General features: G+C 32.3%; 1 protein-coding gene across 4 annotated transcripts in view; it reads right to left on the reverse strand.

Annotated features, from left to right (window-relative positions):
- Positions 1 to 19,295, reverse strand: part of LOC117116506 (A-kinase anchor protein 9-like) — a gene marked incomplete at its 5' end in the record, with an annotated part of 74,580 nt that extends 55,285 nt beyond the window's left edge. For all 4 annotated transcript variants that reach the window (XM_033260583.1, XM_033260579.1, XM_033260589.1 and 1 more), the window contains 6 exon segments: positions 7,908 to 12,326; positions 13,093 to 13,248; positions 13,816 to 13,884; positions 14,802 to 14,963; positions 15,580 to 15,621; positions 19,255 to 19,295. In XM_033260583.1, coding sequence (XP_033116474.1) covers positions 7,908 to 12,326; positions 13,093 to 13,248; positions 13,816 to 13,884; positions 14,802 to 14,963; positions 15,580 to 15,621; positions 19,255 to 19,266 — 4,860 coding nt within the window.
- Between the last annotated feature and the right edge of the window lie 624 nt (positions 19,296 to 19,919).

Here is a 19,919-nt window from a genome sequence, read left to right on the forward strand (position 1 = left end):
ACCAAACATGTAGTCTTGACAGGCTTACAGCCAGCTAAGACCATCAGTAAAATGGATTGACCCACAAAAAGGAGGTATGAATGCTACTTTACTTATTTAAGCCAATCCAATGTTTGGCAGGCAAAATGTCAGTAATTGCTTTGCATGTGTTATTACTACTGTTGGCAACTATGTATGTTTTCATTTCCAACTTTCAAGAAAATAAAATGTGATGTTAAAATGCCTTCAATGGTTAATTAATTTTAAAATGCAAGTTAAAATTAAACTTCTTCTTTGAACAGGACGTCAATTTTTTTCATATTAAACATATTTTCCATCAACATTTACTTCCCACTTTTTCGGTTAGGTTGAATGTCCATTTAAATGTCAAATTGAGCAAATTAGCAATTCCACTTGTTCACTAGTTATTTTTTTTATTATTATGCATACATGCAACTGTGATTGAAGGAATAAAATTATATTGATAAAATAAATATATTTATAATAAAATATTGAATTCTGCACAATTTTTGTCATTATATCTATTCTTTAGTATGCAGTATTCATCAGGGAAATACAACATTATTTGTGTGATTAAAATTTTCATTATTATTTTTGTTTAGAGCCCTTTTAAAACCTGTGTAGCAGTCAGAAGTATGAAGTTGGTTGCTCTCTTTTGTTGTAACAGATAACACTGATTCAGTTTCTCTGTACAATGAATATTTGCCGAAATATTGGCACTGATAAGCACTCTGTATACAGCAAAGGTCCCGTATCAATGTCCCAGTCCAGGCCACATTTGATGTGAAGTAGCACGTTTTATGCTTTTGTGTTCCCCTGAACATAAGATTCTTTTTATATTTTTGAAATAAAAAGGTACAAAGTTTGATGTGGGTGAGACAGTGAAACCCCTAGATCCAAGTTGTCTGTAGTATGGGATGATGTATGTTACCCTCTTCATTCACACATTGCATGGAAAGCCATAATCTCTTCTAAATTTTTGTCGCTATAAATATTTACCAGTTTGAATCACATTTTAATCTGTCATGCAGTTTCTCGGTCATGAGATACCGTAGATGAAAAATGTCTTTCTTATACCGGTACTCCTGTTATTCTTGAAAGTTTCTGCTAGTTTAAGGGTGTCTATGTGAAAACGTAAAGCGATTATGTGACCATACAGTTAAGTTATCTCTCAAGTACTTCAAAACTTGTGTGTAAGCAAGCTAATGGAGGCTGTTATTGGAGGCTCCTCCAGATGGCAGCAGAGGAACAGTGAACAAACAAAATTAGCAAAATATTTCTGGGTTTCAAATAAATAATATACAACTTACATTTTCTTTTGTAGCAATGGAAGATACCGAGAGATTTGTGCATAATGTTTGGATTTCATATTAAAATACATTAGTTATAATTTATCAAGAGATTTCAATAGTCAAAATACATGCATGATTGGGTATTTGATTGAAAAATTGAATTATTATACCACATAAAGTGACTTGGCACATAAATTTACTATTTAACATCACCATTTCTTGACTTTTTACTAGAAACCAGGTTTAAAAAAAATGTCATTGTGTATAGAAATTATAGAGCCAGTCTACAAAGTGTTATATTGCTCATGTTTCCATCTTGAGAACAAATTAATGTTGAATCTACTGACAAAAACGGTAAAAACATAACAAAGAAAATGAAACCAAAAGGAATAGAATATTTTCACCAAAAACACTGTTTTTGCAATAACACCAGGGGAACAAAATCTGCCAAAAAGACAGCTAATCCAAATAACCATACAATATCTAAGAATAACACAGGGATGGTCGATGAACACACCAAAGATTAGAATTTCAGAAATCAAAAATAAAATAGAAGAAAATATAAGAAAACTACAAATTAGTACTCATGTCTCTATCATTGTAATACCAAAAAATGTCCCACTAGTACCCTAATACTGTAGTTGGAAAGGAAACTTTAACAATAGATTTTTAAAAATGCACACAAACTAATATTTCAAGAATAAATGTGCAGAAATATGCAATATAGCAGTCAATAGCCTTCATTTTTGGAAAAAAAGGTGTACAAAAAGTAATAATAAATACATCTTGAAATGAAATAGCAAAATACTGTATTCATTAGAATAAACGCCACGGAGGAGTTCATTGTAGAGAAGGGTTATTGAAGGGGCATCTAATCGAGGCAGCTTTTATTTTTTTAGTGTAAAATGGATATGTATGTACTCAAATAAACACTCCTTAATTTTACTGTATATGTCAAGTACAACACATAATTACGGTCAAAATGTGTCATTGAGTGATCACAAAGACTTATTGATCCCAACCTGGTCAGAAAAAACTAATTCTATTGGAGTAAACATTAATAGAATGTGAAGAGAATGATGCTGCTTCCACTAGACTGTTTTAGTGACATTTATGGGAGCTTTTATTCAAGAAAAAAAAAATAAACGACCAGGCATTCATTCGAAGGAGGCGTTCATTCGAAAGAGGCATTTATTCAAAGCAGGGCATTTATTCGAATAAATACGGCAATTAGAAATGTAAAAGGTATTTCTCACTACCTGTAAAAAAATTCACATGCATAATGTAATTCCAAGAATCCAAATACTAGTGCGGTACTGATATACTAATCACCCCAAAAAAAAACAAAAAAAAATATATCAATAAAAAATATGAAATTAAACAAGGTTACAGGAATTCCTTCACCATTTTATTTAGCATCATTATATTTAGTGTGCTTCAATCATCCTATTTTAGTTGCTCTGACAATGAATACCTAAACGAACACACCAGAAACTAACAAGAAATCCATTTAGAAATAAAACCACCTAATCACTCAATTGCAAAAAACAATTAAAAACAACGTAAAAACCTGAGGAAACAATGGTATGTATAACTTCTCCCTGTAAAGAAACGCATCCCCAAGGTCTGAGTCGAAGGTCATTAGTAAAAACTTGTGAAAGAAAGCCACACACACAATTCCTTTTTTACAGAAATAATCATTTATTAATATTCCTTCTTCTTTCATGCATATCTGAATTTATACACATAGGAAACATGGAGGTTCATACAAGCAGTAAGTATTATGAATGTTGAGATTATTATGATTTGATCCACATCAATGATGATGTTAAAAAAAAACCCTTACAGGCCTGTCTGTAAATAGCACTACACTGTGAAAATATGTTAACCAATTAACTGACTAATAACTAAAATAACCATTATTATTTGAAGAACAGGATGAAACCAGGTAAATTGTAACAATTTTATTCACTAACCAAGATTATAAATCTTCTTTGTATAAATTCCTTCTTTTAATATTAAAAATTATCGATGGGCGTCTTCCAATTTTTAGAAAAGAATTAAAATAAACCTAATTCCTTATCCTTATATTTTTACCATGTACTGTATTTATCATTTCAAGGTCAATTAAAATATTTTAAGTTCAATGACCAATAATTATTTTATCTTTATATCATATTTACACAGAATTATCATTTCATTAATTTTTTCTTTCTTTTAGTCACACATAAGTTACTAACCAACAACGAAGCAACCAGTCTGCTTTACCAAAATAATTTTAGTCTTGCCTTAATATATGCATTAATATAAACCAATGCTCCCAGAAGAAAAGATTTAGATATACGAAAGACGATTAACGCAAGCAAAATTTTGTAAAGTTGTGTAAAATTCTTTCCTTTAACATAAGATTACCGACAATTTCCAAAAAGAATTAAGATAAATCAAATTAAAGATCTTCCAATCCTTATAATTTTACAATTTATTTATTATTTTATAGTTGACTAACAATTTTTAGCGTAATTCACAAAGAAATTTGTTTCTCCTTTAGGCACATATTTTATTCGAACCAATACCGGTATTTGTGGATACATTAGGTGAGGCATTTGCTACATTAACCACAGCCTGCTACAGCAAACAATTTCAGACATTAAGCATTGTTATAAACCATTGCTATCAAAATTAGATTTAGATACAAGAAATACTTTCAAGGCAAGCAAAATTTGAAAGATTGCATCACAATATATTACTTGAACCCCTAAGCATTCTTGTTGAAATATTTAACAATATTATTAAAAAATGTTACTTTTTGCAATAGAAATCTGTGCTTTCCAAATACAATATGTGGAAACCAATAACATCAGGAGATGGATTGAATTTAGGTAAAGCTCTTAGACATGGAAGCAAAATTGTAGTAGTTTATATAATAAAATATAGACATATATTGATAAATGGTCTAAAATTATAAACATTTTTACATTAGGATAGGCTTGCTTAGCACCTTATAAATTGAAACATAAAATATATAATACAGGCAATAAACAAGGATTAAATAAGCAATGGGTTAGTCTATTACATTAAATGAAATATACATCCAGCCAACTAAAAAAGCATTTCAAACATAATATATTCCATATCTAACTCTCAAATAAACCTCTGCATCTGAATTTAAACACAAAGATGTCCTTAAAAAAATACAGAGTAATATATTACTGTAGTTGCTCTGGTATAAGCACACCCCTTTTTAATACAAAATGAGAAAATTCTGAGGGTTAGTGTTTACTCTATGGACCAGAAAATGCAAAAAATAGTGCACCTGCAGGCCTAGCTAATCCAACTTAGGACCTACAAGGTGGGCCTCAACAAGTGTAGAAATTCCAATCCAAACAACTGAAATTAGGAAATTGGCTTATACCAGCCAATGGAGCATTTTCAACAAGTCAGAGGTATGCTTATACTCTTGAGAACTACAGTAAATCAAAGCACTGGTTGTTAACATGACAGCACATGCAAGAAATAATTATTAAAAACCAAAAGAAAATGTTAGCAATAATGATTAGTACAAAATGCAACATAAAGCTATGTTAAAGTTAGGCTTACTGGAAAAGAAAATATTCTTTATTGTCAGGAGTGAAAACCTAGGTGTATCAGGTAGCAGTTGATGACATGTGACATTCTCACAGAGAATAATAAAGGTATCCAGTGAGCTACACCGGAAAAGCAAAAAGACAAATTCATGTTTGAGGGCAGCATCCATTTTACCATGACCCTTGACCCAGACCTTTGGTATTTGTTCCTGCTGAAAATTACCTCAAGAGCAGGGAAGATCTGTCATTGTATCTAAGAACTATTAATTTTTAACATTTCTAATAATTTCATACTTTGGTCCAATAACTGCAATCTAAATTGCCCTGGTGTGGTTTAGAACCATATTAGACAGCACAAACATAAAACAAATATATACAATTGAGTTGAATTTCTGTCATATAGAGCTTGTTTGAATATCATATTTGTGGTCAAATGAATTTTTACTTCAAAAACAATTTTGTACAAAAAATTAAATCTCACGACTAAAATCAACTCCACTCCCTAAGCCTCATAAAGAGGCTTAGTTTATAAAGCATCATTCTCATCCTGTAAGTGACAAGGGTACTTGCTGCTTGATGTGAAGAAAACAAAAAAGAAATAAATAGGAAATAAAAAAAACTAATATATTCATAATAATAATGAAAAACAATAATAGTAAGAACAAATAATAGTTATTCTTTGCATAGGTCATTCATGTGTCAATGGCCACAGGTAATGTGCATACAGAAAAAATAACAGCTGAAAGGTGTCATGTCTGACATACAACTATGCCATCAGATTGGAAATTTGTTTCACTTTTGAATCCAAATCACATGCACACTACACAAACTTCATCCCTCTGCCCCACAATGCATTCTAACCCTACCTTACACCAATGAGAAAGCTATACACTACCAAGAACTGCTCACCCCTACATACTGCAGATTACTTATAGGGAAGCAAAAGCAATCATCAAGACTCTCCAGAAACATAAATGGAACATTGAACATCCCGGACATAACCCAAAAGATAACTACTACTACCTATCTAAACGCTCTGACCAAGTAACGATATTCAGACTGAGGACAGGCCATAATCGTCTCCACCATCACCTGTATACCAAATTTGGTATTGGAGAGACAGATATCTGCCCCTGTGGTTCCGGACCTATGACAACAGACCACATTTTACAGCACTGTTCAGACCTAGAAATGGAAAGAAACCGAACTTGGCAAGTACCAACAACACTATACCAAAAACTCTATGGAACACCGGAAGATCTACGAAGGACAGCAGCCTTCATCAAAGATACTGGTATCATCATCTAAATGAGGTGAACAAGGAAGAAGAATACTGCAGATTTCTCAAGTTGTATTTAATGAGAGGGAAAATGCATATCCATCATATCTTACGCTTTTTAATTTTCTGATTTTAGTACCTTCTTTTTCAAGCCGATTTAGGAATTCAGTGTGTACTTTTAAGAGAAAGTATTTCAAGTACATATCACTCATCAACAACATGTCAAACATAGACACAACATAACGTATGTTAACTAGTGCATAGAGGCTTTTAGCATTATGCGCTCTATAAATCCATACTTTATTATTATTAACCACACTAAAGCTAGGATCAAAGAAAAACTAGCCAAAGAAATATTTCAGAATGTAACTGACATATAATCACCAATAGAAGGATCACTATCAATTATTAATGAAAATAAATCACAGCAAAAAAATACAAACATTCAAAAATCATCGGTCAATGTCAGGCCTTGGATGTTAACATCAATCAACTATTATAATATTAGTGTTTGGGATGGTTACACAATCAATAGGAAAGGGGGCAGAAAAACATCATCACCACCATCAATATAATCGCCACCACATATTATCAACATTACCACTACCCAAGGACATTTTGTTGCACGACCAATAACTGAAATGTATCAATGGAATCTTTATAGGCTTCAACCTAACCAAGTCTTTTAATATGATCTCATCCTCTTCCTATGCCCCCCATCAATATCATTCTACCAAATCGAAAGAATTTACGACTATCCTATGTATAGGAAAACAATTCTTAAATCTGCTTACTTTAATGTAATGGATGTTTAGTTATGACATCTGTAATGTCTCAATGCAAATTATTTTTCAGGTTATTTATACTTTTTTCTAGGAAAAAAGATATCTTGAGATATTTTCAATGATTTTCTTCATAATATTTTTTTTAATTGAATATCTGAGTGTAGAATGAGACATTTTTTCACCAATTTATAATTACAGTACATTGGTAAATAGTTTCATCTGGTTTCTGATAGTTGATTCAATTCAAGAAATTATTTATTGAATTTATAATTATTTATTGAATTTATAATTTTAAATAATATGTTGTACATGTGCTTTTTATGCTTTCAGTAGGCCTCTGAGAGTTTCAGCCCTTGGATGCTTGTATGTCATTCATTGTCATTTATTAAATAAAGTATAGCTGAATATTATTGAATATATAATTAGTTTAATTAAATCATCTTGATTTTATTATTTCTTGTATTTTGTTTATTAGTTCATGATTTCCTGAATTAATTGAAAATTAATACTATTAAAAAAAAAAGAAATACAGCTCTAGCCATAAGATGTGTTATAATATGTGCAAATAAAAATGTATATCTGTTGATTTAATGTATACAAATACATAAACACATAGCCAATCCATATTACATTCATCAAAGATAAAGACATCTTCGTTAACAATTAGGCTAGTGCAAAATCACATCAGCAAAATTGCTTTAATATTTGCCTAATTATTAGGGATAATGGGTTAGTTAAAAAAAAAAAGTTAATAAACTTAAAAAAGAGAAAAAAGTAGCACCACAAAGAGACACTATGGTTTCCAGTTAAACGGAGGGAATTTCCTAAATCATGTTTTGCTCCAATACAGTAAGTTGTTAAAATGCACCTGAGAATTGAATGGTAAGCTTTCCTAGTAATAATTAAATTGGTCATTTAATTTAATTTCTTAAGTCAATATAAATATTTAGAAGGAATACCAATGAACCTGAGATTGATGTTTGATCTTCAATAAAGATATATCAGCCAGGTGCTGGTCTGAGATCTTCCTCTCTCTGGCATTGTATTCTTCATCCATATCCATCTTAAGTCTGTTGATGGCTTCAGCATGATGCCTCTCCACATCAGAACGCATCTTCTCTAACCGCTGCAGATTCTGCTGATGCAAGTCAGTCTTGAGAGATGAAACCTCATTCTGATGACGTTCCTGCATTTTATTCTGTTGATTTCTGAACTCAAGCTGTCTCTCCTTTAAATCAACTTCCCAACGCCGAAGTTGGAGATCCTTGTTTTTCAGTTCTTTTTCCAATTGCAATTTCTCAGAAAGTAGGTCATCTTCTCTTTCATGTAGTTTTCCTTCAATTTCTCGGAGCTCGCATTCCAGTGAACGTTTCTGCTTTGAAAGCTCCTGTTCAAGTAAGTCCTTCTCACTTAAGAGGTCCTCTAATTGTTGTTGTTCATGAATCTGTCTTTGAAGTTGTAATCGCTCTCTGAGCAACTGATCTTCTATAGCCTCCTTCTCTGAAAGCTTTTCTAGAAGCATATCCTTTTCCCTTTTAAGGGCTTCCTCTCGGACAAGTTGATCATCAAGAACTTGAGAGACATTTCCTCGCTGAAGTTTTTGATCTTCAAGCTGGTCTATCAATGATGCCTGCTGTTGCTGAAGATCAAGAATCTGTTGGCCAAAAACCTCTTGAACATCTGTTGTCACAACATCAGATATATTCTTTTCTTGCTTCAGACTTCGAAGTTCCTTTGAAAGTTCTTCATTTGCTTCTTCCAATTGTCCTCTGCTTTCTTGTAAAATACTTATCTGCTTATTCTTCTCAGTTAGTATTTCATACTCATTTTGCTCCTTCTTTGCCAATTTGTCTTTAAGATTGGAAACTTCCTGATGCAATGTGTCATGGTTTTTATTTATTTCTTTCTCCATTTCTAGTGCTTCCTTCAATAAAGCATTCTCCTTTTGATAAATGTCTTCAGTTTCTTTCAAGTCCTTCTTTAGATTTTCAACTTGATTTAGCAAACTGTCATTGTTCTTTTCTAAGAGCAACAATCTATCATCATGTGTGCTTGTTTTGGTCTCTTCTTCTTTCATCAATTCCAGAAGTTGATCTCTTTCCATCTTCAGATCCTTCTCTGCAACATTCTGCAACTTTAACTGCTCATTCAATTCAGAATTTTCTTCCTCAAGTATTTTAACATTTCTTAATTTCTCATCAAGTTGCTTTTTCAGAAAACTGACTTCATTTTCAACAATTTCCCACTCTTTGACAGCATGTTTTCTTTCCTTTTCAGCAATGTCCAACTGTTCTCTGACAGCCTCTGCCTCCGCTTCCTTGATCCCAAAATTGGTCTTTAACATTTGATAATCCTGTTTTAGTTGTACCAGTTCAGAAGCAACAGACACTTGTTCATCCCCTTGCTGCTGGAGGGTGTTTCTCAAGATTGCATTCTGTTTTTCTGCAGCAGACATTTCAGGAGATTTTCTACCATTATCATCTATACCTCCAGACTGGTACATTTCTAATTTGGATTCATACTGCTGCTTCTCAACTTCAAGCTTGTCTTCCAATTCTTTGCATGTAAATGCCAAGTTTTCAAATTGCTCTGACATACTTTTGTTCATTTCTTCCTTTTGAATTTCAAGTATATGTAACTTTTCTTCCAATTCTGATTCAACTTGGTTCCTTTCATTCCTCATTTCTTCAAACTGAGATTGTAAACTTACACAATTATTGTTCTTTTCCTCAAGTTGTTCCATAAAATTAGATTGAATTTCAGATTTTTGCTGTTCTAACTGTTCCATGTCAGATTTCAAATTCTTCAATTGTTCCTGAAGATAAGAAATATCATTTTCATAATCTTTCTTTTTATTAGAATATTCTTCCATCTCCTTAAGTTTTTCTTTTGAAAGTGTATCAATTTTTTCTTTGTAGTCATCCAGTTCATCATGAAATTTAGACATTCTTAAGGCTTGTGCCTCTCTCACATCAGTTAACTGTTCAATTTCAACATCCTTTGCTTTTATCTGTTGTAATAAATCATTCTGCTCTTCTTTAAGATTAGATACTTTGTCTGAAAGTGCCTGTGATGAATTTTCTAAAGACATCATTTTTGCTTCAAATTCTTTCTCCCTTGTTTCCAGATCATGCTGCAATTTTTCTTTGTCTTTTAATAATTGTTCTCTTTCATTCGCAATGTCTTCATCAGAGAAAGTCATAACAGAAGCATCAACAACATTTTGCTGATCTGGATTAACAGAGCTTTCCACTAGTTCTTCATTTGTAGGAATTACTATTTTACTATCATTAAAGTTAGCTTTAAGGGTCTCAATTTCCTTTAAAAGTTCATCTCTACTTTCTTTCATTTCATTATTTTCTTTTGCATTTTCTTCTGTAGTTTGAATTAGACAATCAACCTTGTCAAGAAGATCCTTTTTTGAGCTTTCATGTTCATTCTTTGCGATTATTAACTCATTATTCAATGTATGCAACTGGTCTTCGAGTTTAAAACTTTCAGTTTTTAGGTGGTCATTTTCCTCCTTCAGTGGCTGTATTTCACTGCTTAAAGAACCAACTTCTTCTTTTAAATGTTCATTTGTTTTTTGAAGAGTTTCACATTCCTCTTTCACTTTTTGAAGCTCAAATTGGATGTCGTTAATCTGTTCCTCTAGTGCTGTTTTCTTCTCAACTAGTTGGTCATTTTTTTCTCTTAACATTTGCAATTCATCATTTAACAATTTTAATTTATTATTTGTCTCATCATAAATCATTTCAGTATTTTCTTCTTTACAATGTTCAGAATTTTGTTCACTATTAAAGAAGCCACTAAGAGATATAATATTTTCCTGATCCAATCCTATAATTTCTGGAGTTTCAATTTCATTGTCATCGTCATCTTTCATTTCTTTTTCATCCATCACAGACACCAATTCTGACTGTAAATTTTCTATCTGGCGATGAGCATCCTCCAGTTGCAGCATCAAAGCATCTCTAGCTTCTAATAAATCTTCCATTTCTCGTTGTTGCTTTGCAGCCCAATCTGGGGACTGTTCAGCTTTCTGCCAATCTTTCCCTTGATTTTCAATCCAATCTTTGTTTTGATTTTTCAATGATGATGCCTGATTTTCATCTAATATTTTGCTATCATTAAGCCTTTTCAGAAGTTTCTGAGTTTCCTCCTCAAGTACAATCTTGTGCTTCTCATTCAGTTCATCTGTGATTTTCTTTTTAACAGCTTCTATTTCCTCTGCATGTGTCTCTGCCAACTGCTGTCGTACATTCTGCAGTTCCTGGACAAACTCCTTCTCCTTGTCAGACTTTGAAGTTAAAATTTGCATTTTGAAGTGTTCTTCAAGTTCTTCCACTTTTGTTTTCATTTTACGATCATATTCTGCAGCAACCTCACTACGTTGTTGCTTTAATGCAATCAGATGAATATCATTTTGGTGAGCACACTCATCCTCAAATCTTCTATCAAATTCCTTTTCCAATCTCTCTTTTTCTTCATTAATTTTCTGTGCTTGTTTTTCTAGTTCAGTTTTTAATTGTTGTATTGTTGTGTTAGCTTCTTCAAGTTTTTGCCCGAGTTGTGATGTCCTATTGCAAACTTCCTTTTCACTCTTGTCCAAGAGTTCTTTATTCTGGCTATTGAGCTCTACAATCTGATCTTCAAAACCCTGTTGAGTATTTTCAAGAGCCTCTATATCCAATTGTTTATTTTCTAATTGATCCTGGAGTTCTTTTACTTGTTGCTCTAATTGTTCTTTTATTAAATTACTGTCCACAGCATCCTCCAGCTTTTCACTCCTGTCCAAGAGTTCTTTATTCTGGTTATTGAGCTCTACAATTTGATCTTCAAAATCCTTTTGAATATTTTCAAGAGCCTCCAGATCCAATTTTTTATTATCTAATTGATCCTGGAGTTCTTTTACTTGTTGTTCTAATTGTTCTATTATTAAATTACTGTCCACAGCATCCTCCAGATTACTTGCGAGATCATTGCATCTCTTCTGCAATTCTTGCATCTCATTCTGATGTCTCTCTTGCAGCTGTGACTTAATCATAACAATTTGTTGCCCATATGTCTCATCTAGTTCAGCATGTAGTGCAGCCACTTGTTCACTGATGTCTGCTGGGGACCCTGTAATTGCTTTCTCAGCCCGCTGTAACCGCTTGTTCAAGTCTGAGACTTCCTCATCAGATCTTTGTTTGATGTGGTCTCTTTCTTCTTTGACCTCAGCTAACTCTTCATTTTTCTTTGCATATTTATTAGCTAGATCCTGTAATAGGGTTTCTTTCTGGCTGACAGTCTCTTGCAACGAGATTACCTGCATTTGGGCTTCAGACATGTCATGGGCAGAAGCACTTTGTTCCCCATTCTGAACTTTAATAGTTTCTCCTACCTGTAGAGGAAATAATCATTATGGTAGATTAATAATTTAGACTACTGCTGCACTATTCCATAAACTTCACTTGATGTATGTGTGTTCAACATTCATTATTTTTTTTAAATATATAGTTTTTTCTTCTACACAACAGTAAAATTAGTGTACATGGTGAAAATATAATAATTAATTTTCACCATCATAATCATTAATTAAAAGTCTATACAAATAAAACAATAATTACCATTCACCACTTATTTGGAGATTCAACAATTTTGAAAAAATTCATTTCATTTTCTATTTTATTTTTCATTGCAGTGGATGCACTAATTTGCAAAAAAAAATTTGTTTGTTTTTGTTTAAATCATCATTATCGGCGGGCAGCACGTTCACTTAGCAAGGTATAAAAAATTCTCGCCTTACAATTATACATAAGCCCATACATTCATATTAAAATAGAAAACTATATTCAACAGCTCATTAAAAAGGATGCTTTTCTACAAAAATTGGTTAGCCGCCATTTTAGGGGTCCATGCAAAAGAAAACAAAGATATTATTTAACTGTCTGATTTTATTACACTCTACAGATGGTGCAGGTACTATGTGATTTAATTTAATGTATTACTGTATGTTAATATTTAACTTGTTGGAATCTGTCCTGTAAGTGTATAATATTGATTAGAAATGTACTAATTATAATTATTACTGAACCTTGGAGCTTTGTAGGAAGTGCAATCTTTTATTAATTCTATTTAATACAACAGATTAAATAAAATATTTTTACATTTTGGAGCTGCTGCTGGAGAGCACGTATTTGACTGGACAGCTGACCGGCCTCAGCTTGCAGACTATCACGGCTTTGAATAGTGGATTGCAGGTTGACCGACAGTTGCTGGATTATTTCATCTCTTTGTGCAATAGCTTGCTGAAATTCATAAATCTATTTATAAAAAGACACAGTAAAGGTTGAATTAATTAGCATTGAAAACATGTGATATGATGGTAAAGAATTATGAACTTTCAATCAAAAAACAAACAAAAAAAAACCGCCTGAGGCTGGATATTCAGTTTCAATAGGCAAAAGAATTTATGCAGGTTTCTCTTTCTCCACCTATGAGTATAAGTAGGCATCAGGCAGGCTTTAAGTGCCTATGAGATAGTTACTAGCTCCACCATTATAGAATACTCTCCAGAGAGCTAAAGTATTGTTCCTTAACTTGTTTTATTCAAAGGCTGGGCTAACAATGTGAATTGTATCAAGACAATACTGTGTGTAATCATATTAAAGATTTATTATAAAGCCAGGGAAGAAACTTTACCATCGAGTGTGCAGTGCCATTGCATGAGGGACATAATTTTTCAAGCTGAACAATAAGAATTTGTTCAGCAATAAATATACAAAGGTAACTCCTGGTTATACCATGTCACTCAGTAGTTTGAGCATACACATTACAGTAATTGTGTTAGTATATTTGTTTGGAATGAGGAAATGAACAAAAATGACTACCTTTGAATTATACTGTTCAATAACAGCTTTATATTCAGCTTCCTTTTGACTGGAAAATTCTTCTTCAACCTAATAATAACAAACATGGAAATCAATTTACAACAAAGATTATCAACGTGTATGTTCATCCATTTTTAAATATGTGAAAAACGAGAAGAGAAAATAAATGATGCATGTGTGTTGCCAAAACGGTTTACTGAGAGACAACTGTTTACACAATAAAGTTTTGTGTGACATCAATATCTGTGATTTGATCATGCATGGCCAGGCATCATAACGCCATGTCACACACATTCATAATGTTGACATGTGTGGACATAACTTAACAGAATCAATGCTTTCCATCTTGTACATAAGATTATTTGAGACAGGATTATATTCTTAAACAATGAATAAATCTAAGGATCAGTGTATTACAGGAAATTAAGAGCAAAAGATGTTTCCATTTTTAATGGATATATGCGCTCCAGATCAGTTTATCTGGAGGTCTTTTCAACATAACATGAAGGTATGCAGATTACAGCAGCAAAGGTCTCATTGGTTGGAAATATAATTGGTATGTGCCGAATTACACGCACGACTTGAAATACTCTCCCAGCAAGCAAAACGTAAGACTGCATAATGTGTAGGAACTGTATTGTATTCTATGACCATTAGCAACATAAAGGAAATAGAGACAGCATAATGTACTATTATATTGGATTGTATTGCTAACAATTTATTCAGAACTTTGCATGCTTTGTGTCATCAAGCCTGCCATTATTACTTTAAACCAAACAATACCTAAGACCCAATATAGCTTAAAACGTTCAATCATGGCCTCTCTCTCTCTTTATTCAGAGTAACGTTCATTCTATGTTACCTAAGAATATCATGTGCTTTTTAAAAATTGTTATTTTATTTAAAAAAGGGTTCTTTCCACCTTACGAACACTGGAAACCTGTAACAGAATGTATTCAACATTTCAACTAGATTTTATGACTTACCATGCCTTTTGAGTTTTGCTTAAACTCAGTGACTTCCATCTGGAGCTGTTGAACCAATGATTCCTTGCCAAGAAGGGTTTCCTCAAGCTGCAGAATGCGCCCTTTAGCCTCCCCCAACTCAGCTTTAGCCACCTCATATTCCACTTGCAGTTGGTCTGCTTCCTGTGTAAACATATCAGGTTAACATTTTATTGTCATGCAAAATACAATACCTTGTCAAGTCAACACAGCAGTATTACTCTTGGGAACATGGCATACAACATTAATGGCAAAAAATTTGAAGCAAGTACGTTTTATAAAATATACATAGGTTTCATGACGAATTGAGTTGTGTTATGTGCCAGGTTTAATTTGCTTTTCAAGAAATTAGGTAATGACCAAACTAATATATTTAGGAACTCTTTTGTAAGGCTGTTTTTCATAATTGATGATAAAATCCAACAAGTTGTATCTTTTATTGAAAAAAAAAAACAAAAAAAAAAAAACAAACTAGTCTCAAGTATGTTTCTTGCATCTGAAATTCAAACTGATCATGAACTCTAACCCAATACTGTGATCATAAACCTATGATACTCTATGGTACTACAGTACAATGCTGCAAACTCATTCCAATTAAATAAAGTACATGCATATGTTTATTCCAAATATACTTACTGTACATCCATTACATCAAATATGCATACTGCAAGGTTTTTAGTCAGATGAATATGGAATTGGAAATTCTAATATAGGATAAATAACATGGATAACACTGGTAAAGTCAAAGCAATTCACTTACATCCAAAGACAAATCATCTGTGCTAATGGACCTTTGATCACTCTAAAAAAAAATCAAGAAATTATGAATTATATCTGGTTACTATTCAAATGTTTATTAATATAATAATTATTTTAAATACATGCATTGTGTTTTAATATATCAAAAAATCAAATATTTTTTAACCAAAATTTACTTTCACTAAAGTATTTTTTTAATAAATTTTTAAAAATGTAATGTAATGAATTTATCAATTACACCTATTGTAAATTTTAATTTTAAACTGGCAAATATATGATTATGCTTAACACCTTGAAAAGATTTAAAATTTAAAAAAATAAATAAAATTCACATATTCCGACTGGCTATATATAATAACTATTATTCCCACGGTATTCAACCCCCGGCCTGCGGGCCAACTCCTTTTGATCTGGCCCACGCAACAATGCTAAAAACAAATCATTTTAGAGATTTACTTGATTTTTTATAGAAAAAATTCTTTTTGAAATTATACGGTCTTTATTAATAATTAATTTCAAGCTTTTATTGGTGGATTTTTTTTTTCTTTTTTTAAATTTTTAAACAACAAACTAAACAAAGAAATGCACATTTGTTGAAAATTAAACCAAAGTCAACTATAAATCCTTGCATACCTTCATAAAATTCGCCTGTTAATCATTCATGACATGTAGAGCTTATAGAAACTGGTATGAATATTTTAATACCACTAATTTGTTCAAGAGAAGCATTAAACAGTAATTATAACAATTTTTAATTAATTATTTTAATTTATTTATTTATTATTTATTTTATTTTATTTATTTTATTTTTCTTAATTATGAAAATTAAAAAAAAAACATATTAATTAATAAAAATAACTATTATTTATCACATGGAAAATAATGCAAAAAAGTATCATTCTATGATCTATCCACGTTCTATTACATTTTTGCCGTTAAGTGTATTAAACAATCCAAAGCCACAAAAGGATATCAATGATAAAGCGCTAACCACTAAAACTGATTCTTAATAATTCAATTACTATACAGTGTTGTTGCAGATTCCTTCATTTTATCATGTCCTTTCTTTAGTAGAGGAAGTGATGAACTAAAGGTCAAATTATCATGTTTTCAACATACATTAGAAAATATGTTTAAAGAAATGGTGATACAGCAGTATTCAATATTATTAAACAAAAATAATCTGAAATTTAAATATTTTGATTAACAACTTGCAGATTGTACAATATGTGAAACTCATGGAAAATAAATAAATAAATCTCCAACATTTATGTAATTTGCTAGAAACTATCTGCAGTAACGAAAATGTACGAGCTGTTGATATAATTGCACATTTTCATTTGTACAAGTCCAATAAATTGAGGATGTTTACATTTTTAAAAAGCATACTGTAATTCATTAATGCAGACTTACATACTGAAATACAGGGTTTGAATTTCCTCAAAATGCTCCCTCAGCATATAGCTGGGATATGGCTTTACTACAGCAAGTTAATCTTCTTCTACAGCAATAATCAACACTTTTTATTGGTTTTAATTATAATTTTTATGGATGCCTAGGCCTGGGTTAGGCAACCTGGTTTAGGCAACTCAACAGCAAAAAGTTTGCTTGTAGAGCCTGGGATTTATCACAGCAGTGGAAGGCCCTTTTTACAGCAACTGCTGTTGGGAAATACGAACCCTGAAATTGTGACGTGGCATTTGAATACTTTCTCTATTTTATAGACATTAAGGGGCTGGATTTACTGCAATATGTCTAGTGTATACTCCCATAGGGCTCTGACAATCTTGCTGTACATTAAGAGACATCCAATGACAACGGCAGAATCATGCCTTGCTTCATTGGACACTTTATTTTTATTTTGCATGGGAACACACACTAACACATAAAACAATAACATGTTTATTTAAAATTGATGTGGTATCACAAATTGCAGACATATTATTCTCTTTGGCATATAGTAATCAGAGGGATGAATGAAAGTCACTAATGTTTTAAAGGGTTAGAGGAAAGAATATCATTTCATTAAATAAGCAGGTGAAGAAATCAATCATGGGAGGGAATCATTCAGTAATCCTTAAAGTTATCTAACTATGGTGTTCGTGTCAAGGCCTGGAGTGGTTTAGAGATTACCTCACTGGCCGAATGCAGTACGTCCAATATAATGGGGTTGAATCACGGCGTAAATGTGTTATTTGTGGAGTCCCGCAGGGATCCCTGTTCGGTCCCCTTCTTTTTCTTGTTTTCATTAATGATTTTGTTCGCTCTTCTGATGTATTATCATTTATTTTATTTTCCGACGATTCTAACCTTATTTTTTCTCATAAGAATACAACTGAACTAATCAGAAATTAGTAAATACTGAACTCGGTAATATCATGGACTGGACCCATGCCAATTGCTTATCTCTCAACGTTTTTAAAAACCAGCTTCATGTTTTTCAGTAACATTTTGAAAGATCCACCTGCCCCAATAACACTAAATGAAGTAATTACAAGAGTGGAATCCACAAAATTTCTTGGCAATATATATTGATCAGAGATTGGCATGGGATGTCCATATTCACAATATTCGCAATATCATAGCTAGAAATGAAGGTGTAATTTCTAAAGTTAAAGAGTTAGTCCCTACAAATATATTAAAATTATTATATTACTCATTGATTTTTCCTTATTTATCTTATGGAGTCATTGTCTGGGGATGTGCCTCTGATGTCTACATCAATAAAATCTTACTTCTACAGAAAAGGGCCATTAGAATTATCTCAAATGAAAGAAGGCTTTCTCATACTCCTCCTTTGTTTTTAAAACACAATATCCTTAGAATTAAAGAATTATATGATTTCTGTGTTGGGATATTTATGTTTCAAGCTAAATCTGAATATCTCCCATCTAATATTGCCGATATTTTTACTTTTAATAATCAAATCCACTCATATGAAACTCAACAATCTGAATCCTTTCATGTCCCAAAGTTTCGACTTAAAACAAAGATCAATACCATCTTCTTTTATGGTCCAAAATTCTGGTTGAAGTTTACCTACTTGCATTAGAAATTTAATTCCTATATCCATGTTTAAGCATCACAATCTTTAATACTCAAATACAAAAACCTATAGGCCTAGCCTATCTTTCTCTTGACTTCCGGGGAGGGATCGACGTTTCGCCTCCTTCATGGTGTCATCCTCAAGATCATTACTTTTTTATTATTATTCTTAATATTTTTATGATGAAGATATTATTGTTATCTTAAGTTTTGTAATTAAGTTAGTTTCCGGAATCACTTTACAGGCTTGCCTCCTTGATTTCGGCAATTGTTGTTTTTCAGGGAGAGAACGGCTGAAATTAAAATTGATAGAAGGAAATGTATTTTTGATGGGTTGGTTCTTCATGTGACTGTCTTTTATCATTCAAAGTTATCATGGGAGCATCTATTGTTTTTTCCTACTGTAACTATCAGTAAAAAAAATATGGTACAGTTAAACTTGTCTAAGTCAACTGTGCCTAAGTCGAATAATTTCTAAGTTGATCTTAGTTTACATGCCAAACTGCTATGTTTTCCATTGATTAACAATCTGTAAGTCAAATTTTATCTTAGTCGAACAATATTTCAATGGCATTTTGGATTTGACTTAGGCAAGTTCAACTGTAGTTAAGAGATGAATTAGTTATCATACCTCTATGCTCATGGTGTCAGAGACAACGGATAAGTCAGTACCTGTCTCTTATACACATCTAGATGTGTATAAGAGACAGGGCATGGGCTGTCCATATATGATTCTATCTCTTTTGGTGGTAGACCAGGTACAGTAGCAGGATGGAGTGTTGGTGGATTTGTAGGGCATGGATATACTTCTGATATGCCATGTAGTAGTATATATTGTAGGATAGTGAAACTGAAGTTAAAGGCTGGGGGTCAAGCTAGCACCACCCGCTAATCAATACCTCAAATTTTTCTGAAATCATCACAACCAATCCATGGAACTAAATGTACAATATTGATATCCTTCCAAAATTCTGTAGCGCATTAAGAAAGCAGGTTGAAGTTTAAGGTTAGTGTCAAGCCGGCTCCACCAAACAACGTGCTTCAGATTTATGTAAAATCATTGGAACAATATTCACGGCCTTAATGTATCCCCACCCCCACTAGAAATACATACATGGTTCTTGTCAGCACTTATCAAAAAATTGGTGAAGGGATTTTTGTCAACTTTCATCACAGTATTTTTCACAGAATTCAATGACGCACAGAGAAAAAGCGCCCATTTTAGAAAGGTCGCGTTATCTATTTAACATATAGATGCATGGCGGTCCAAGGCAATCATACATATTCTAAAATCGA

This window comes from Anneissia japonica, unplaced genomic scaffold, assembly GCF_011630105.1.
Source record: "Anneissia japonica isolate Jap-2015-1 unplaced genomic scaffold, ASM1163010v1 scaffold199_len4679917_cov187, whole genome shotgun sequence".
Classification (NCBI taxonomy): Eukaryota; Metazoa; Echinodermata; class Crinoidea; order Comatulida; family Comatulidae; genus Anneissia; species Anneissia japonica.